Source organism: Orbicella faveolata, unplaced genomic scaffold (assembly GCF_042242905.1).
Source record: "Orbicella faveolata isolate gen_17 unplaced genomic scaffold, um_ofav_v1 contig_1, whole genome shotgun sequence".
NCBI classification, from domain to species: Eukaryota; Metazoa; Cnidaria; class Anthozoa; order Scleractinia; family Merulinidae; genus Orbicella; species Orbicella faveolata.
In genome coordinates, this window is record NW_028301536.1 from 3,394,245 (window position 1) to 3,415,732 (window position 21,488).

At 40.6% G+C, this 21,488-nt stretch overlaps 3 protein-coding genes across 5 annotated transcripts; 1 reads left to right on the plus strand and 2 right to left on the minus strand.

Moving 5' to 3' along the window:
- Positions 1 to 9: 9 nt before the first annotated feature.
- LOC110052358 (ras-related and estrogen-regulated growth inhibitor-like) lies at positions 10 to 7,165 on the plus strand. Of its 2 annotated transcripts, XM_089285317.1 has the most exons (4): positions 10 to 474; positions 2,811 to 2,867; positions 4,517 to 4,590; positions 6,244 to 7,165. In XM_089285317.1, exons 1-4 carry the CDS (start codon positions 384 to 386, stop codon positions 6,820 to 6,822), a joined length of 801 nt encoding a protein of 266 aa, XP_089141443.1. In that variant the 5' UTR covers positions 10 to 383; the 3' UTR covers positions 6,823 to 7,165. The 2 variants fall into 2 exon arrangements, with proteins under 2 accessions (XP_089141443.1, XP_020614134.2); XM_020758475.2 differs by lacking the exon at positions 2,811 to 2,867.
- On the minus strand, positions 7,044 to 13,144 carry LOC149117742 (ras-like protein family member 11A). Of its 2 annotated transcripts, XM_089285336.1 has the most exons (5): positions 12,703 to 13,144; positions 12,466 to 12,626; positions 11,630 to 11,686; positions 8,881 to 8,954; positions 7,044 to 7,753 (listed from the first exon to the last, which is right to left on the minus strand). In XM_089285336.1, exons 2-5 carry the CDS (start codon positions 12,551 to 12,553, stop codon positions 7,325 to 7,327), a joined length of 648 nt encoding a protein of 215 aa, XP_089141462.1. In that variant the 5' UTR covers positions 12,554 to 12,626; positions 12,703 to 13,144; the 3' UTR covers positions 7,044 to 7,324. The 2 variants fall into 2 exon arrangements, with proteins under 2 accessions (XP_089141462.1, XP_089141463.1); XM_089285337.1 differs by lacking the exon at positions 12,703 to 13,144 and having other exon boundaries at positions 12,466 to 12,690.
- Positions 13,145 to 13,615: 471 nt separating this feature from the next.
- On the minus strand, positions 13,616 to 20,630 carry LOC110052524 (proton-coupled folate transporter-like). Its single transcript, XM_089285313.1, has 7 exons — positions 20,546 to 20,630; positions 18,637 to 18,873; positions 17,815 to 18,130; positions 16,412 to 16,957; positions 15,728 to 15,811; positions 15,136 to 15,295; positions 13,616 to 14,758 (listed from the first exon to the last, which is right to left on the minus strand). Exons 2-7 carry the CDS (start codon positions 18,871 to 18,873, stop codon positions 14,653 to 14,655), a joined length of 1,449 nt encoding a protein of 482 aa, XP_089141439.1. The 5' UTR covers positions 20,546 to 20,630; the 3' UTR covers positions 13,616 to 14,652.
- Between the last annotated feature and the right edge of the window lie 858 nt (positions 20,631 to 21,488).

Consider the following 21,488-nt stretch of genomic DNA (forward strand, 5'->3'; position numbering starts at 1 on the left):
TCGCTTTCAAAAAAGTGTCTCACGTTTTCTCATAGTTCCACCGAAATGTGGTTGCAGTTGTTGTTATGGATGAATTCAGCCCATATGAAACCCATTCATGGCATTGCAGCAAACCCGTTTCTTTAAGAATTAGAAAGGTTGGCGCCCACGGCCTTTCAAAGGATCGGCTTCAGTAATTTCATTTCTTTAAACAAAAGCCAAACCCCATGAGATCAAGACGCCCTTCCGAGTTATTATGTGCTGGGGTGCCGTCGTGTCTGTAATCACATTCAAGACCTTCCCGGTTTCTTTTCGAGACAGCACTTGCTTTGGCTTTGTTATTGAACGAGCCGGCGAGAACGCTTGAATCGTTTTCTTTGGAGTCAGAATCCGCTCCGTGTGTCATGAAGAAAAGACGTAGTGGCCATGTTCACCACCATACACTCAAGGCTATTCGTGCAGTGGTTCTGGGAAAGGACGGTGTTGGTAAATCAGGTAGGTTGAACATTTCTTTTGTGTAGCATGATGGCTGCTTGTGTCAGTTCAAGTATCCTACAAGGAGCAGTTTATTTTGGAGCGAATTCATGATTGTAATGATTAGTGTTGCAGTTTTACACTTGGCACCGGGACTGAAACCTGACTGTCCTCGTATCACACAGGCGCGCGTTTTATGCAGGCTACAGGATAATTCCAGGAACAACGTATTTTTCCCTATCTTCTGTGGCCTACCTTGGATAAAGCGTCAAACTGAATGTAGATTTCGCTTAACAACCTATCAACAAACGTGAAACAGACTGGGTTATAAGCTTTTAGTAATGCAAAATTTGCTCTACAGTTCTTCTGATACAATATGATATGATTTTATCAGCCGTGTGTAACCAACGTGACCTTGCGCAGCATAAAATATAACAATCTGTTAAATTTTCTGTTTTGATTTAAAGTCTTATTGTTGCATAGCTCGCTTTCAAATTTATAAGTTTATATAATTACTAAATGTATTCTTCTCCTCGTGTCATACATGTGATGGACTTATTTTTTATTTGATAGCGTAATTATCCAAGAATTCGTGTCGCTAACTTTTTGTTTATGTTTTTTCGTTCATCTCTTGAATACCTCTTAACAGACTAACAGACGGTGTTAATCCACCTTTCATTCATTGCGGCCCGTTTCGATGCAAATTCGTGAAAAAAATGTTAATTTACCTCACAAACCTTCGGTTAGGTTAGATGTAATTGTCAAATGAATGATAAAGCGCCGAGTTGGTCTTTGTTGTTTCTATTGATGTTATAAATGACTTTTTTTGTTCGCTGTTTAAATACTAGACAATGAACTATTAAAACAAGAGGTAGGCCAGTTCTCTCTATTAAAATGAAGATACATTGTACGCCGTTCAGGAGTAATTTCAAACTCGTTGATGAATGAACCGAGGGAGACCTACAGAATCCCGACTGGTTCTGTAGTGTCAACTTTGTATAAAGCGGCGAAAATCTTGTATTTGCCCGATTAATAGCCGTTTTTGAAGTGTCTGTTGATGAAGAAGTAGTATTTGCTTTTCTGTGCTAGTTTTCAACTGTATTTATACTCAACTGCGAAACGAACTGGCTTAATCTCTTCAGGAACCATAATCGGGGACGAAGACCGTAAGTCTTGGGATTCCTGGGCACCTATGATGTGGGATAATTTTTCTATTTTTAGAACAAATTGCGCCACCCTGACGACATATATCTGCGCGGATCCACGCACATGTCGTGGGCTCTCGCGTGGATGTGGTCACGTTGCATGATCAAATGGTGAGAGTTGCGAGATTCTCTAGTGGATTTTTCACAGCGACGGCAGGGAATAAGACAGGGAATAAAATCCAGGGCTCTTAAATGTAGTTTTATGCTCTGAACTAATGGAAAAGGTAAGCTTTTCAGGGTCGAAAACAAGACTTCAATTTCACGCTGTGAATGAATAATATCTGCTCGCGCTAGTTGTACGCGTAAACTTTTGCGTTTGTTCTGTAATTGAAAGAAAAGTTATGTAAGAAAACTCTTTACTCTGGTATCGAGTTATTTTGTGAGCTTCCCAAACAATGCTTAATCATAACCAAAACCTGTTTCTGATAGTTTCTTATTGTTTCTGCTTGTTTGGCGAGTTTGTAAAAGTGTTTGAAAGGAAAGTCTGACACGTACAAGTAGCTCATTTGCATAGTGCAGCGCGCGCACTTTCAAGTCCGAGTCAGTGTTGCTTACAATTCAGGTAAAACTCAAACTTGCAATTACTTTTTTACCGTTTCGGTTGCGACGGACTCTGACGAAATCCTCGCAAACGTGTGGCAAGAGGAGCTAGGAAACTTTGAAGTCCTGAAACTCTGCTATGTCCAAATATATCCAACGTAGTGTTTTGCTGTGTTACTGATGGACAAGCTGTTAAACATATGTGAAATTTAGAGTGGAGTAATGTACAGCTCTTGTAAAAGAAGCAGCAGAATACAGCTTGGTCAGTGATATAAAGCGGGACATACCTAAATTCGACACTGTCTTACTTTACCCAGACTGGAACAGCTTACGACGAAAATACTTAAGCAAAATTCCAACAGACACAAATGCGTTGAGTTCTGGACCAAAAGCATAAAAAATTTCGGGAATTTCGGACGCCATTTCCCCCTTGCAACTTCCGCAAAAATCCTCGCAGCATGCATGCGCGTGTGCCGCAGGCGATGGCACAATATTGTTCTAAAAATAGAAAAATTGTCCCATTTCAAAGGGACAGCCTCAATACTAGAAATGGCGCGCGCTTACGGTCTCCGTGATCTCATATGATTTTCTTTGCTCATTGGCTTCCTGTAGCTCTGACAGTTCGCTTCCTGACAAGGCGTTACATTGGGGAGTATGACAGCACGTTAGGTAAGACAAAACATATGCCCTGTCTTCCAGGAGTGACTGACTAAAATCAAGATTCTCAACCAATTGGGAGAATTTCGTGCCTGGTCAGGAAGTACTGCCATGGCTAGCCTGCAAACAGGCTCCTGGCGAGGACGTAGGCTATCCCATGGCATGATCAACCCCTACACACAAGGCGCTAAATTAAATCCAGAATTGAATCATTGCAGTGTTATTTCGTGGGTTTTTTCGGTCAAAATACTTAACCCCTAAAGTGGCTCACCCAATCAAGTAATATTAATGGATACTGGTGATTTGTTAGCCATAAGGGAAACCTGACAAAAATCATGTCCCGGGGGAGGGCATCCAGCGGTAGACAAGCATCTCATCAATAGAGAGAGGGGATAAAGCTAATCCATGCGGCCAGTTGCACTGAACACGACAAAGTTTTAACCCCGGGGGGTACTCCCAGAAAAGTTGGGTGGGGGTGTGCGGCCCGCTTCCCAAAACCCTTACCATATTTATGACCAAAATCTGCGATATTCCCTACCTTATTTATGACCTGTCCAAATATTCGATACCCTATATATTTATGACCTGTTCATTAAATCAAAACCCTCTTTCAGACCTGCGTTATAATAACTTCCCTAGTTCAGACCAATGTTAAATTACCGTAAACATAATTTGTGAAGGGCTTTTGTTAATTTTCTTTTCGATAATGATGAAAAAGTGGCTTCTTCTATAAAACATACCCACATCAAGGCTAGAGTGCAAAAACCATACCCTATTTGTGACCAAAATGGTCAAAATAGGCTAAAATCGATACCCTATTTATGACCAAAACGGCTGAAAAACCCTACCCTTTGGGGCCACACATACCTATATAGCTCATATAAGGGAGTACCCCCACCCCCCGGAGTTTTAAATTAGCTTTTACTGGTTTATACTGCCCTCTGTCTTCTTCTCTGGCCGGTTTCAGCTCAATTTTCAATCAGCGTGTCAAATTGTTGTTGTCACTTGCGAAAGGGTTGCACGAAATCATTGGCAATGTTCATGAACGTTCTTGCCTCTCCAAGCGTTATATAGCTCCTCTCCAGTTTCCATTCTTCCAGCAGATAGCGTTATCGCTCAATTGACATTCTGCTTATACTTGTCTTCTCTGTTGGCTGGTAGTACCGTAAACTGCCGCTTATAAGCCCCCCTCCCCCCCCCCCCCCCTTTATAAGCCCGTCCGGCTATAGACCCATCAACATTTAAGCAAAACACTAACTCCAATTATAAGCCCCCTCCATTCTAATTTAGAGTGAAATGAATTCGATTTATGACGATTCTTTAAAGCTTTTAAAATTACGAACCGGTATATGAAAAAGCGTATTTCGATCAACACTGATGTGGTTCTTTTGAAACGATTTTTTTATTCCGCTTATAAGCCCGCCCCCTCCTCCCGATATAAGCCCCTCGGTTTATAAGCCCATCCAAAACCCTTTGGGAAATTGTATATAAGCCCAGGGCTTATAAGCGGCATTTTACGGTATGTTTACGAAAACTAGACCCTTTAAAAGCTTCATCGATTCCCATCCGGCGGGATTTCTTAACAAAATTACCCTTTACTCCTCTGCAATGAAGAATTTCGCTTTATAAATTATTATTTTTCCCTCGCCTTTCCCATACAGAGGCCACATATCGGCATCACCTTATAATCGATGGTCAATTTGTCTCATTGGATATCATGGATACAGCTGGGAAGGTATGCTTGATTTTGTTATTGCTGTCAGTTATAAGATACAGATTTCGAATTCGAGTTCGTTGATATTTCCTCATAAACGTGCCGACATTAACCCTTTGACGCCCAAGTGGCCATATACGACCACTTAATGGTCGTGCTCTTTGTACCACTTGCGACGTCATCTTGATAAGCAGATGGTAGAGCTAGGATGGGCCTTTTCGCACAATGGTCAGGTTTAGATATCGACAACATTCCAACGTCGCGAATCGAAAAACAACGTTATCAGTTTTGGTGCAAAAACGGTGGTAAAATGGTCCACAATGCCCATGATTGATCAAGGTCTGGACCTCGCCCGTAGTTAATATCCAACTTTTCAGGGCAGCCAGAGAGAACATGCAACGCAAAAGGTAGCCAGAGTAAAAGGGCCGAGAAAAAAAGAAAGGAAAGGGGTAACAAACAAAATTGAGAACGAGTAATGGCAAAAAAAAAAGTCCAAATTTAGGCTTATGCGCACGCCCGGAATTGAAATATTGCTCAATTTTGTACGTAATCCTCAAAAAATCTCTCCTTTTGGTAAAAAGAAAAGCTATCTTAGCAAAACTTAGGCTTATTTAGCGTCGTGGTAGCCAAAAAACCTGACTAAACGGTAAAAAACGGTATTATTTGGCGAACTGTTTTAGTATTCAAAGGGTTAACAAAGATGGATAAGAGAGTGAGACGCCAAATACTATTTTCCCGCCCGCCTTCTTCCTTCTGTTAACCTCTCATGTGAGTCAAGAGTAAGCAAAAGAGTCAAAGATTCGTTTAGATACGAAAATACGTCTGTTGACTGTCGCTCATAATAGTAGGAATTAATCCAAATGAATAATTCTTAATTCGGTCCTTACAAGAGATGCGGTATGCCGTCTTTTCTCTTGTGGTCTGCAATGAGGCATCCCGAAACTGAGATGACTTTTTTCAGTTTACACAACCGCCTTTTGACGCAAGTAAGCTTCAAGTTTTGGGCGGGGTTTTCAAAACTTCAATGCCACTTCGTGCATTCACATTCTCTCCCGAGTCGCTGTGTTTCGTGGTATTGCAAAAGCTTTGAATAACTTTCCCTCGTTTCCCGCCAAAACTCTATCAAGTGGCAAACCTTAAATGGGAAACTGATAGGATCCATGGCGCGCCACTTTCGGGCTGAAGTACCACGTTGGTTACCATCAGTGGGATAACAGTGCTAAAGAGCGATGTTTTTAGATAAGGGGTCGAAACCACGCTTGCCAGAAAATTTTGGCAATAGTTAGACATTACAAATAAGTAAATGAATTTCACCAAGAAACTTCGAGTCGTTTAAGCAGTCTATGAAATAAGTTAATCAGTTCTAACTAGTCTGCAGTGTCGGCGTCATTTTGGAACGGAACGCTCGATAAACGAGGTTTTCAATTCCGCCATCTTCGATGGTGATTGGATGCTTGACCGGTAGAGGGTTGGGACAGAGGTGGGTGGTAGGTGGGGCCAAATACGAAAATGTGCACTTGTGCGCCCAAAATACGCCTGCACTTCAGGCTAAGTTCCAACAAGAATTAAAGTTTTCTACCCAGTCAACTTTGTGTTGTTCTCGAGAACGTATGCAACAGGGTGCGAACATTTTAGATAAACTGGTGCAACCATCTTTTTTTGTTGTTTTCGCAGAATTCCACAGAGAAAATGCAAAATTGCATTTCTTTCGCAGAGCTCTTCTTTGTGTTGTACTCGACAACCGATCGTACGTCTTTTGAAGAGGCGTCACTTGTGGCTCGCTACATCTTACAGGACAAATCACTGACTTCCGGCGCCACTGTGATGATAGTGGCAACGAAATGTGACCTCGAACACTTGAGAGAAGTCGAAGAAAAGGAAGGAAGGCTCTTAGCTAAAGATTTAAACTGCGAATTTTATCAGGTGTCAAACTCTGAAGGTTATTTGGAGACCCAGGAGCTGCTCTATGAATCGCTTCAGCGATGCCTTAATAAGAACAAATCATCTCCCTTGACGAGGGTCAAGGAAGGACTCGTGGAAACTGCCAAGTCTTTCCGTAAGAGGTCGTTCAACCACGAGGTTACAACGGCTGATCGTGAGAGGCCGAGATCGATGAGAAGCAGTTCATTTAGTGACGTTGATTCCATCCCGGAGTCTCCTAGGCAGCCTAGAGGAAAGTCTTCTAGTCAAGAGGATTTGGCTCAAGAGGAGAAAAACCACAGGAATTCAGTGACGTCAACAGGTAGCTTTTGAAATTAATGACAACAATAATAGCGACGCCGAAGGGAAGAAGATATCATAAACGAAGCTAAAATTAGCGAATTAATAATGAAGAAAATTTGCGACGGCACAATTGTGAGAAATAATGCTAAATTGCTGATCACAACGCTTAAGTTGAGAAAGAACTGGACCGGAGTCATGTTTTACAAAATTAGAAGTACAAACTATATCTTTGTCTACTTTGATATTGTAAATTTATTATATTACCGCATCGCAAATATTATTTTATTTTCGTGTGTAGATGATAAAATTTATATAAATGTATTTACGACAGAAGCCTCCGTCTGGAAATAAAGTCTTTGATAATCTTCTTATAGTATGCTTGCGTACTTCTGTCTGCTTTAAAATAATTTCCCTTTTAGAGGCTGTAGTTTCTCTCTATATCAGGTTTAGATTGTCCTTGTTTAGGGTCTAGTCAGCCATGGTTTCTAATGTAAAACTGCGATATTTACAAGTCAGCGTTTTGCGTTTCGCCCTAGAATGTCATGCCCCGTTTCCTATACAGTGACTTGGTCCGTACACGAAGACCTTCCTTGAGCTTTTTTAGTCCTAATCCGTTTCTCTGCTTGTCTCTATCAGTGAATCTTGACTGCAAATGAGCCAGGATTGAATCTTGAAAAAGCTGTTGTGCTTCTGCGTATCCTTCCGCACTGGAAATCTCCCGATAGGCTGCTTGTAGTTTATTGGCAAGTATGATTCCCTCCTCTTCAGAAACTTCTCGGTATGCGCGTAAGTCTCGTTTTGTTCCGACCACAACGACACTATACTCTCCGCTGGTTTTTGTCGTCTTTATGAATTCTCCAAGTCGTTCAGCTTCCTTTACTGAGGAGATGTCGGTGATAGAGAAAAGTACCAGAAACAGATTTCCAAAGCAGGAGCACTGGCTGAGTTTTTCTTCCGTGTTCTGTCAAATGCAAATAGTTTAAATTGATAGACTTAATATAGGGATTTAATTTTCAGCAGTGTCAGGTTTATACCAAATTCACAAAATTCATCTCGCGAGAAATGAAGTTAACCATTATAAACTAAAACGTTTTCTAAGCTCACATGTTGGAAAACGGGCGAACGAAACGAGATAAATAAACAAAGAAATTACTCAGATCTACTATCGATTGGTTACTTGTGTTATGAGGTCGTGCAAGGGAATATGATAATCTCTTTTATTATATGGCTGTGTCTCACAAGGACTGGGAACTACCGGATTCACGAATTTGATTGGCTGAAATCGATATTGACCGCGGTCTAGATTTTCCCATCTAGACCGGCATCTAGACCGGTTTCATTTTGCGTTGAAAAAGTAGCAAACTAAAATACAACAATTTTCGCCATTTTCTTTTATTTTCTTCTCAATCATTTATGGAAGTGCCAAAAAGCCTGATGACAAAAAAAGTAGAGAGGACGAGCAAATTTCGGTAGGTTTAAGTTAAGCTCATCGCCATTCGCAAGCAAAATGTCAGCTAGTACAAACCAGTTACATTAAACGAATTTAAGTTTTCTTCTTTGCCATATAATAAACATCTTATTAACCGAGCAGGAGGTCTGTATGGGAGAATCTTGACCGAGGTCGTGAGTACAGACCGAACGCAGTGAGGTCTGTACACACGACCGAGGTCAAGATTCTCCCATACAGACCTCCTGCTCGGTTAATAAGAGCTAAGTATCGTGGACTATTAATTCAAAACAAAATATGATTTATATGTTTCCTCCCCTCCAAGCGAGAATTTAGTTTGAACTCAGAACTCAGGTACAGAGCACTCCTATTTTGAAAAACCAGTATAGCCTAAGTAACCTCTGTGAAAACGCTCCATTTCAGAAACTTTGATTATTTTTGTTCCCATAGGAACAGCCTTGATTTGATTAGTTGATGCTTTTACCCAATCAGCTTCGCCTGTTCGATCGGTATTTCAGAGAATGACGCCAGTTTTGTTGACTTTACAAAATTCGCGGTTTTATTGCAAGTAAACTATGTCACTCCCACTCAACCAGAGGAAATCTGCAGATTCTTTTCGATACTGTGAATCTGTATTGTACCTCTCCCGCAGTGTCCATGATGTCCAGTGAAATGTGATCGCCTTCCACTTCAAAGTAATGTCTGTAGATTGATTCTGAATTGAAAAGAAGCACACTTAAAATTACATTGTGTACGGGATCTTTTGCTGCCCAATTGGGAAACAACTACACACGCAAGGAACATGTGGCGCCCAACTGTGTAATTCTATTATTTCTGAACGAGTCCTTATCAACTAGTCTATCTCCTTGATCCAGAAAGGTATGTATTTGGTGTGTTATGTTCCAACAAGAGAAAATGAGAGATCATGGTCTCTTGGTTCCAAAGGAGATAATGCCGGCAAATCTTTTAGGAAATAATTGAGAAGTCTTAGATAAACTTAAACCCTCCTCCATAAGGGTTAGCGTGAAATAAGTATGCATCTTTGCTTTCAAGTAAACGTGCATTGACAGAAGATAGAGCGACAGGGTCCCTGAAGCGTTCTTCTCAAACTTCTCTCAGTATGTACAACACCGGGACAACACCTACACGAGTAATGTGCATATTAACACAAGGTGTTGTACAGATTACTTGTTATCACAGAGTTTCGTAATCTCGTCCGCGAGATCTCTCGTCGGCGACGGAAGGGGAAATATCTTGTCTTGTGAGGGAAATTGCGCAGCTCCGCTCCGCGGGAAACGGGAATTAAATTATCTTGCATTACATGTGCATGTATAGCACGCCCCCTACATTAAACCATGTACTTGTGCGTCTGTAGCTGTCATTATATCACTGAAATTGTTGGAGCACGTGTAACCTTGTGTTGGCCTGCGAGCAGACTCTCCGCGGGCTCTTCGCGGGGAAAGAGAGCAGTTGCCACGCAAAGAGCCTGCTCGCAGGCTAACTTGTGTCAGTCTTTTTGTTTCGCCGCTTTTCGCGTTATCGATAGCTAATTTAGCCCCATTTGACGTTTGCGTCATCTACATTAGTAAAATTGAATTGCTTTGTTTTGTTAAAACTAGAGACAAACTGCGACAGTTTCGCCGTAGCCGCAGGACAAGAAGATCATTTTACGAAAGCTTATTCGAGAGGTGAAAATAACCTGCTTTGTTTTTGTTCTGTTGTCTCACGCAACCCAGTAACTGATCCCACTAGTTCGTAGCCCACTTCACTTCTTATCGTTAAAAGGACGCCTACTGCCTACGGGCGCGTTGTAAAGACGAGAGATGAGCGGCGGCTACTTGCATTGAAAATAAGCTTTTCCGCCCGCAAGTAGTAGATAGTAGTCAAAACCATTGAAAATTACTGCACAAGGAAAATTAATGATTTGCCACTATCTAAATAGACTCTAGTTCAGCTATAGTGGCTCAGTAAATCAATGAAAAGACGGCCTTACTTCTGAGGGAAACCATCGTCAACTATTGTCAAGAATGTTTAATGACTGAATCAAGAATTGATCTCATTTAATCAAGAATGTTTAATAACTGGATTAAGCATTGATCTCACTTAGTCGTCATGAAAATAGAATTACAGTTAGAAATTACATCGAATTATCCTTTGCATTTAACTGACTAGTCTATTTATCCACGTTTGATGCTCTCAAAAGTCTGATTTTGCAGTGACTGATCCCACGAACATGAGAGCTAAAAGCCCTGCTGTCAACTGAGACATTTCAATGAGGTTTTTTTTACAGGCGAAAGTAAGGAATAAAAAAACGAAACGATCATCAACTAATTAACAGACCTTTTAGTATGTGCCACTCTAGGTGCAAAATCTCATACCTTGCGTTAAGAAAGGGAAACAGATGTAAAGAAAGGAGACTGTTGTGGTTTTTCCTCATGCGTGATGCAAGTGAAACAAAATAATGTTATGAAATAACGTCACTTGTAGAATGTTTAACCTGTTCACCGAGGTGATCGCAAAATTGCAAGGTCACTGAACTGCCATCTGTTGCCCTCGTTAAAGGCATAACAAAACAAGAGAACCTTCCCAAAGCGAAAACCTTTGTTAAATCGTACAGTAATATACTAGACTTCACAGTTGAGTCTGCAGCTTCCCAGCATGGCAATGCATTCCTAAGGGATCCTACCCCGGGGGGTACACCCGTAAAAATTGGGCGGGGGTGTGCAGCCCGCTTCCCTATTTATGACCAAAATCTGCGATATTCCCTACTCTATTTATCACCCGACCATAAATTCGAAATCCTATTTATGACCTGACCCTTAAATCAACTCCCTGTTTCAGATCTGCGTTACAATTAGTTCTCTTGTTCAGACCAATGTTAAATTACCGTACTCCATAATTTGTGAAGGGCTTTTGTTGATTTTCTTTTCGATAATGACGAAAAAGTGACTTCTTCTTAAAAACATACCCATATCAAGGCTAGAGAGCAAAATCCATACCCTATTTATCACCAAAACGGCTAAAATCAGCTAAAATCGATACCCTCAGCTATTTATGACTAAAACGGCTGAAAAACCATACCCTTTGGGGCCGCACACCCCTATATAGCACTTATAAGGGAGTACCCCCCCCCCCCCTCTGGGGATCCTAAGGCTACAGACGACTGATCGTTTGTGTCGACAAGTACTGAGGCATTACTCAAGTTCTCAGCTCATCATATCACTCGAAACAATTAATTTCTGTTCTTTCTTAAGGTACTAAAACCGATGAAATTAGAAAATGCCGTCATGTCTGTTTGAACTTGATACGCGTATAATCCAAATCACTTACCAGTTTATGTAAGTTAAAACCAATCTACGTTGCTCGCATTTCTTTACAGTAAAAACTTACCGAGAGACCTATCATACTCGCCGATGAATCTTTTGGTGAGAAGTCGAACCGTCAAAGCTAAAAATAAAAAGAGGTTATAGGAAAAATGTTAACTGAATATGTGTAATCAAAATTCGATTAGTAAGGCCAAGCGAGCGCTTTCAGTCGGTAACAGTTTTCATGTGGCGCGGTGCTTGCTAAAATAAAAACAACATATTTATTCAAAGTGTACACAATCATGGACTGAATCTAAACGTAGCCGTTTGTTTTGCGTAGCATACTAATGGCTTAGGATTGCTGAAAGAGAAGCTGTTGTGGGTATGACCTGCAGCAGCTCGCAGCACCTGTTAATCGGTCGCTTTCGAGCCGGCTGAAGCACACAGGTTATAGGTACTACTAATGTTTCAGATGTCAGCTTGTGTTAAGTTTCTATATCGTCGGTATAAATAGGAAACAAATCGTGAATCGAAACGTTGCTCTGAACATGTCCTACATTGACATTGATAAGGATCACACTTTCGATCACAATCCGCCGAAAAAAAGCCGCTGCTCAGAGAAGAAAGATTGCTAAATAAAGACGGGCGACTCTGGTTCTGGCTTTGCTAGACCTCTTACGTGAATCACTGAGCCAGCTAGTGTTTCGCGAAATCTGGTGGATGTGCGTTTTTAAGGAGCTGCACACGGATCCCATTAGAAAAAGAGTTCGCGACTTCAGTCTACATGATAAGCTGTTCCGGCGCGTCTTCACTGAATGCACCAGGGCAAATTAACTTAAACCTGAATTTACATTTTCATTTCACCAGAATTCGAGACATCAATATTAAAATAACAGTCTATTAGTCAACAGATACACGCACCAGATTTTCCAACTCCGTCTTTGCCCATTACCACAGCGTTGATTTTTTGTATGCTGTTGGGCGAAATTCCAGTTCTTCTTTGTCCCATTTGTGTGTTTTTCCGGCTGTATGACTGTGATGTTTCTCTTGCAGAAGAACTCTGTTGTTTTTACCGTAATGAACTGCAACATAACAGATGCAAATTGGAAATGATCTTGAGAATTCGTCTTCAGTATAAGTGTTTCTGTCGATACTTACAGCTGTATGTTATAGGAAGTCCAATCTTTCACTGTATCACTCTGTATATGGTTCGGTATTACCGCCGTTTATATACTTTGCTGTCTTTGAGCTGTCGACACTTTCCGAAATATCGTTTGGCTCTTTTATGACCCCAATCAAGCATTTGCGTAACCGTCTTGCGTTTGCGTGGCACGTGTTCAAGGCATTAAGCTATCCCATTGGTCAGCGTCTTGGGGAGTGCATTCCAAGTATTAAGAATGACGACTGTTCTGAGCTAGCTGTAATGATGTTGCAAGACCCAGGATAAACTGTTGACAAATCTAAGTATGCGGCAATTCGTGAGTGTTTTGCATGTTTGTTTATCAAATGTAGAAACTGCACAAAAGTGAAAAAAAAAAGTGTGTTTCAAAGACCAAATGAGAAGAACAGTTTTTTTTTTTTTTAATGTGTTACGGTAACTTCAAGTTGCATTCTCAATTATTACATCAAACTAAATAGCAAATTGACCGTTAATAAAGAACTCTGAGATTTTAAAATCTCAAATTTGTTTCTTTATAAACTTGGCGACTGTGATATGTCTGACCTCGTTCGTGATCTTTCAACTTGCATTCTTCCCAGGAAGAAAATTTTTTTATTCTTTTTTTGTTGTTGTTGTTGTTTCATCTTCATCGCCGATTATGAACTTGTTAATTACAAAATTAATAACCTGTTATTTACAAATAACGAAGTGAATCAAGTTCATAAGAAACAATTCAGTAAATCACCCTCTTCCTCGACACGGCCCTCACAGCGATACAACCGGGCATAACAAAAAACAGAGAAATAAAATACATTTTATCCCATAGGTAAAGGGAAACCCAATGATCAAATTGCTAAGAATTTATCAACACTTCCGTTTCCCAGCTCAACTAATCCATCTGATCAACCCTGATGGTTTTGTTTTGTTTTATATTAACAAAGAACTTCGAAGATTGTGAAGCAAGCTAGTGGTTGACATGCAGCAAGAAAGCTATCCGCCACCTGCTTCCTCTATCTTCCACATAGAATTACTTAACATCAAATAGAATTTTAAAATAATTACTTCTGAACTTGCTACATTTTAAATTACATTCTAAATTTCATTCACGTGTTTTACGCGCACGTATATTACGTTAACTTTAGTGGTCTTTTTAGTAATTAATGCCGTTAACTATAAATAGTTTTGGATAAAATGTGAACTACTTTATAGCGGAGCTCCGGCGGGCCGCCAAGCGGAGCCCCATACTCATATCGGAAAAAAAGGAAACCCATGAGCTGATTTTCTCATGGTTATCATGGCTAGTGGTATTGCTCGTAGGGGCACGACGTACGCACGACGACGACCACGGTGATGACGACGACGGAGGCGCTCAAGATGGCGGCCGTACTCCAGCCAATAGTGACTGAGACATGCAGCCTTGTTTACAGCGTCCTTCTTTGATATTGGACATCCATGTTATGGTCAATTGACGCCTGTCAAAACGAGGTGTCCGCTGACCAGTATCACGTGACCATATCGCAAGCTAAAGTTTAGAGCTCATTTTAGTGCTGATTTTCGATTGGATCGCGGGCTCATGTCAGGTTAACTTGTTGTTATCAGAGCCGGGTTGTTCGGAAGCCGGTTAACGCTAACCCAGGATTAAAAGTTAACCGAAGAATAAAGTTTTCTTGTACAAAATGTTTTTCACTACTTTTTGTGTAGTCAGATTATTCAAACTCAAAACAGAAGGCCAAACAATATACAGAGAACCTTCCCGCAAAAACACAAAACTCAAATCAAAATTCTCGCTTATCCTGGGTTAGCTTAATTGGGCTTTCCACAAGCCGACCCAGAAACTCCGCTTTTAGGTCTGGCTAAATCTATATATTATTACAGTTTAATAGTGCATGCCAGTGCATTTTCAGTGTTTAAGTTGATTTTCTGTGGTTTATATTCACAGAGCGGTATTTCTATAATCGAATGTTTTCTCTCGATACGTCTTGGGTTTGCTTCTGACCCAGTTCAAGGCCATCTTCTTTCTTGTCCTCCTCCACAACGGGCGGTAGCATTATGAAACTGATGAAAAACAACACAAGTGATGAATATTTGATTACACGGGAATAGTGTTCGAAAAGAAACTGAGAAAGTCATTGACAAGGGATGCCGGAATTATGATCAAAAAAATTATCTGAACTAATTTAAGTGTATCCAGTTTTAAAAAATTTAAGTGAATGAAGCTGTCAAGCCAGCGCTGAACTAAAATTTACATAATATTTTAATATTAAAAGGAGATACTGCTCCCGGGATGCTGTTTTTCTCGATCATGGCTGGGTTACCTGTTGTTTTGGTATGATAATCTACGAGCAGAAGTTAGTTATTGACACGAAATGTCCTTGGCGAACTGGACTGGTAGTTTTTACTAGGAAGTGATCAGCGATCGCGCGCGCGCCTACCTGACGAGCGCAAAGGGAATGAGTACCAAAGCGGCACACAAAATAAACACAGAGCCTTGGAATGTCAGTCCGAGTGTCGCCTGGTACACAAGGTTAAACAGCACGGCTCCAACGAGTTGCGTCACTGCGGTAACCATATTGTAAGCTGAAAACAAGGCGCCTGGAAGATAAATGGGTATACGTAATGTGAGTAATAAACCGTCCTCCTATAGTAATGTTTCAGCCGATAAGTAACGCAACGCTTACAATTAAGGAACCCTAATTAAGTGGACTGTTACGATAAAGACAGCATGCATTTGATCAATTACGTGGAAAAAGTCACTACACTTTTTCTTTCAGATCGTATTTATGTTTTATTTTGTTTTCATAGCCCATTGTCTTATTTGGCACTTTTCGTTTTTCTTTTTTCTTTGCGTTCAGTTTTCATTGGGGTGGTCCCCGAATAATCCGAACTAGTCAGTTTCAAGTTTCGCGCACACTTGGAAAGGTGCAAATGTACCCTTCATGTGTCAGATGCATGTTTCGTGGAAATTGAAGTTTTAAAACACCATTGTTAAAGGCAACATTATTTGCTGACAGTTGCTATGTGTACCTTGTTCGTCCTCCGCCACTATCCTTGACATTCCTCCCATTAAAACTGGATCGCAGACAGAACTGAAGACACCAACTGCGCCCGCTATGAGGGAGGTAAAAAGTGTTCGTTCAGTTTGTGATTAGAGTCAGTGGTAAGTGGCAAGCCACGAGAATGGCTTCGTCAGTTAATTTCAGGTAGAACATTTTGACCATGGGACCATGGGACCATGTGGAAACAAAATCTGAATCAAGATCCAACTCTAGGAGGATATATACTATTTCTAGTTTTCTGCTTCTGTAGATATACACATAAACCTGCAGTCAGTGTGAACGAGACCCAGTAGAGTTTATAGTAATTCAAAACGACGCAGTCAATCGACCATTGGGTCAATCGATCGATCATAAAGAAGAGCTAAGGATCATTTAAATATATTCATTGTAGTTTGCTCAACTAGAAATTCTACGTTCGAGCCTAGTGGCTTCACAGTTGTTAACTATCTCCGGTTTCCTTGGCGTGAATGGTATTTTTACACCCTCCCTCTTGGATGGATCGGATGGAATGCTCTGGGTTAGTTCAGGTTTTCCTTTATTTTTCCTTTTTTCTTTTCTTTTAATACTGGCGTAAAATCGCAGTTGTGCTGGGTTATAAACTGAATTGAAGACCAACAAGCCAGATTGTCACCTTAGCTCATGGCACACTTACCAACAAATACCATCCACGTATTATTGGAGAACGCCAAAATAATGGAAGCCAGGATGATAGTAATCATACCCACACGAGCAACATTCAACTCCTTGAAGCAGCTTCCAAAGAGAGGGATGCCAATCACGCTTCCAACACCGTGAACAAACGCTTGAAATGCGTAGTAATATCCCACGAGAGTTGGGCTCCAACAAAGGGGACTCTTCAAAATATAGAGCGACTTAACACCGTCGATACCGACCGTTGTTAAGAAAGTAAAGCCACCACAAAGCATCAGCAACACAAGGTTCCTTCGTCCAACATCTCTTCGTTTTCGAAAGAGTTTAAAAAAACTTTTGATATTTTCAAGACTGAAAAAGCGAACAGCAGTGTCGTTGTTGGTCGGTCTGGGAATTTCCCGGACGCAGAATAGCGCCCAGATCCCTGAGAGAACATAGCAGCCCACTATAAACCAGGCGGAAGGAATGAATCCCACGTGCACTATCCAGAGACCGCTGGTCAGTTGACTTATTACTGCAGCAAAGAAGATTGCCAGGAACAACACCGCTATCAAGTTGCAAAAAAAAAAAAAAAAAGAAAGAAAGACAGAAAAGTTTACAACGGCAACTGAATACAGAATCAAGCTCGGTGCAATTTAATTGGTCCAGATATTATCCAAATTTAATTTGCAAATTGTACTTTAAATTAGCAATAGAAATTAAGTAACAGAATCATTACACTGTGGATATAGTGTGCTGTCAAGGCCATGGGCCCATCTGCCTGGCACTACTCCCGTTTCGGTTACAAGCGTGAGACTGGGGCCGTTCTTTTGCTGTATCAGCAGCATGACTTTGAAATAATGTGCCTCTATATACCAGAAAATTAGACTCGGTTAAGTGGTTAAAAACTCATTTAATTAATTTAAAACGATCTTCGCAGCGCAGCAACCTTTAGACCAGTTTAGGATTTAGCTTTGATATCTATTTATATCTATATTTAAGGAAGTTTTTAATATTATTGTAATTCAGCTATTCGGGACTCTCATGATTTTACGTTTTTAACTTTTATTATATCGTATATTTGTATTCATACTATTGTTCATTTTTAACTAGGCTTGTAATTTTATTTTGCGAGGACCACAAGTTTATTAACCTTTGGCTATTAAATGTTTACCCTCCTTAAATAAAGTCTTATTATTATTATTATTATTATTATTATTATTATTATTATTGTTATTGTTATTATTATTACAGGAGTATATCGATCGGTTGTTTATTACATGGCACCTTCTCCACAATCTTTTTCGGACCACTTCATTTCAAGTCCACTGCACTAACCATCAAAAGAGGAAACCTTGTCCCCCATAACGTAATATAAAAATAATATCATATCCTACGTCTTAGACCTATCATAAATATTCTCACCTATTCGAAACGCTCGTTCCTCCTTGGTCGAAATATCTGCTATGTACGACGTGGCACCAACCATCAAAACTACGGCAAATCCTGAGAAACCGCTAATAGCCGCGGATACGTACAGAAAATACAAAGACAAGTCGAAGTACATCACCAATAAGACAGTGGCCATCTCTAAGCCGGCTCCTATTATGGCAACTAGTAAAGCAGGTTTTCTTTTACCACCTTTATCTGTCCACGGGCCCCACAGGGGCGCCACGAAAAGGGAAGGAATGGAAATAAGAAGATTGTAAACCACGCCAATCTGGGAGGATAGCGTTTGCACCTGGGGAGAAACGAGAAATCTCGAACTTACGTTTCATTTAAGATCCACAGACAGGTTTTCTATTCGCTATGATGAACAGCATAATATCCAAATGCGAGCAATTACTGAAGCATGCGAGCGAGCATAGAAGCGTGCATTGAAAAATACAAGCAAGCATGTAGGCATTGAAGCATGCAAGCATGAAAGCGATTATGCAACAACCAATCATGCAAGCGAGCATTGAAGCATGCGAGCAAACATGCAAACGATTATGCAAGCATGCGAGCAGGCATACATACAAGCGAGCATGAATGCATGTATTCAAGGGAGTATGCAACAAGCAAGCATGCAAGCAAGCAACCAGATAATCAAACATGTAAACATGCAAGCAAGCATCCAAGCAAACAGACATGCAGACAAGAATGCGAACATTAACTTTCTTCAGAAACTATAACCTTCTGGCACCTTTCAAAAGGAAATTAAGAAGGAAATCTCGTGAAAAAATGGTATCTTCAATTGTGACAGACCTCTTGTTCCAGTTCCCATAGAGTAGAATTTTCCCCCAGGTGCTCTCCTCCGCAACCACTTTCTTCAGCTTCCTGACTGATATTCTGGTATGGGAATCCTTTCATATCACTGACTCTTTGGTATACGTAAATTCCACCAATTGGGAGATACATGAGAAACCCATAGAAATAAAGAAATACTACCACTTCTACTGTGAAGTACTTCCTCCAAAATGTAACGTTGGTCGTTAATGGCATCTGCAAGAGTAAAAAGATATAAAAAGCAATGTTTCACTCGAAGCAGCCACAATTGCTGTCACAGGGGAAGAGATAATCCCGTTTTCTCGACATACATTACTAACAAACGTATGATCAGTGCTCCTTTTTAGCGAACTAACTGAACAAATTAACGTCCACGGCAGGCCACCAGTAAGTAGTCCCTTTTCACGAAGAAGTCATAACGTTCTAAAAGCTACAGTGTCACGGGAATCTCTCCGTAGTTGCCATTTGTTCCCCTCCTCTCCGTCCAAACCCAACTCCTACCTTAACCGTTACAATGCAGCTGTCTTAACTTAAAGAGATTCCTTTTGAGGAATCTTAAAAGATCTGGATTCAAGAAGGCGCCTTGCAAAATGCTAAATTATATAATCCATGGCTTTGTGTATACCTATAGAGGAGGACCAAGTTGATCATCACCTGTTAGCCTGCAATCAGGCTCTTAGATCGGGGGTTCGACGGGGAAACATGAACACGAAAGAAGAGAGATGCGGGAGAAGGGCGGGAGGGGTCGCACGTATCTCCCACCGAGGAGTCTGTTCCCAGTGTAATACGTGTGAGAGGGGCCTGAGAGAGTTAAAATGGGAACAGCTATTTGCCTTTTCTTCTGAAAAATGCGATTTGGGTCACTGGAACTGGAAATCACAAAGTGAAATCGTCCACAATGACCCGAGACTTATATATTTGTTACCCACTTGAGTTCAACATGTCGTTGATATTTAAAACTTTCGCACTCGTAATTGAACAAAGTAGTCGGGATTAAGTCGTCAAAACACCCTCACCGGGTGCTCTAGGCAAATCCTACAGAGCTATTCGTTTTGCCTATTCTAGACGTCCTTGGAGCCGTATTAGTTAAAAATCTAACTTTGTGCTGTAGTTCAAAGTTTGAACTTTTAAGCAATTCGGTACCTGAGCAACTTACTGTTACCAGGAGACGTGAGTAATAAAGCGAACATCAATACGAGGATTACTCTCACAGGTACGCCAGCAGTAATTTCTGTTATGATTTATAAAGTATATCCTTTATCGATGAAACATAACCAGAGTAGGTTTTTTTTGGCGTCACGCCACCTAATGTCTTTCTAAGCAAAACGTCTGATCTGTTATTTACATTCATGTAAGACAAATCACGTCAATTTCTGTAAAAAGTAAACATCGCTTTAATGAATGCGGCATTTATCCCATAACAAAGTGTTCTTACCAAGTATTAAATTATCTTTAAATAATAGAATATCTGCCTATCCATTAGATAATTGTCCACGAAGCCATGCTAGAATATATGTTAGCGACACTTGCTGAGATGAGTGTATGTTACATCCCCGGCATCCATCATTGTTTCTCGATCTTGTACGGACATGCCTACATCGTTAACAATTCAGCGGAGACAGGGTCTGCGATTTCATTTTTTTTGCTAGCGGTTTTAAAGCTTCACCTAAAATTGTTGTCTCCCTTCTGATCGGTGACCGAACTCAGCTATGTGGTGGCTTGTACTCTGACTTAGTGACTATTTGTCCGGGACCGGTGGCATAATCATACCGCCTAATGCATACATGCCCTGGCTGTTAGAATCTGTCTTCCCACAACCTCCGTACCAGTTTAACGTTTTTGAAAGAAGAATAAGATCAAGTGAAAGGCGAGAAAGAAAACAGCATACCTTGTAGCATCAGCTAGTCTTGGGTTCGGAGCAATTTAGATTGACGTCAACAATAGCAGTCCAGTCCTCACGTGACACGGAAAAGTTTCCTTGCCCTGGGTATCTTGCTAATTGATTATGATCGTTATACCCCCATGAGACAAAAGAGTTGAGACAAGTCACCTCACTCTCTGCTATATTGCAGTGTCCAGACCAGGTTGAGGCAAGGTTTATTTTTTTTTTCCTTTATTCTCAACGTCCTCACGTTTCATTGTAAAACTTTTTTTTCTACCCCGCAGAGGAGCGAAAAGCCAAAACAAAAACTTGCGTGACTCATGTCATCTCGCGAGCGGAGCGCGTCAAACTCAAGGTAAAATATATATATGACAAAGTCAAAGTCACGCAATTTTGTAATTTCTGTGCTGATTTTGTTTTAAAAGTACAATGAATTAAAAAAGAGACTGCATTATTTGATGAATGTACACTGGAACCCCGTCAATACGGTCACAACGGACCACGAAAATTTAGCCCTATTAGGGCGGTGGGGTCAAATTTCATGGCTGATCTAAACTGAGTAACGTCTTAACAGAAGTAACGGAAATATCACAATTGCACTTCTAAACAACTGTTCTTTAATAAGCATTTGGAATGCAGATATAATTTTAAAAAACTTGAAACTTCAGTCAGTTCCTACAATATTTGCATTGCAAAGATAAACATAACTAGTGCGAGTGAAAATTGTAAAGGATTGTACAGGTTGGGTTTTCTTATAAAAAAATATGTATGAGCGTTTCGCGGGGACAAAAAAAGGTGGCTGTAATGACGAGGTGACCTGACCGTAAGGCGGGGCTGAAGAGTGCTCCACAATAAAGTTAGGGGGTTCTCGCGACACTTGCTTTTGTACTCGCCAGCGAAGGGCTTTCTGCATTCTGATTGCACGAGTATTGACCAAAATTATGCGAGA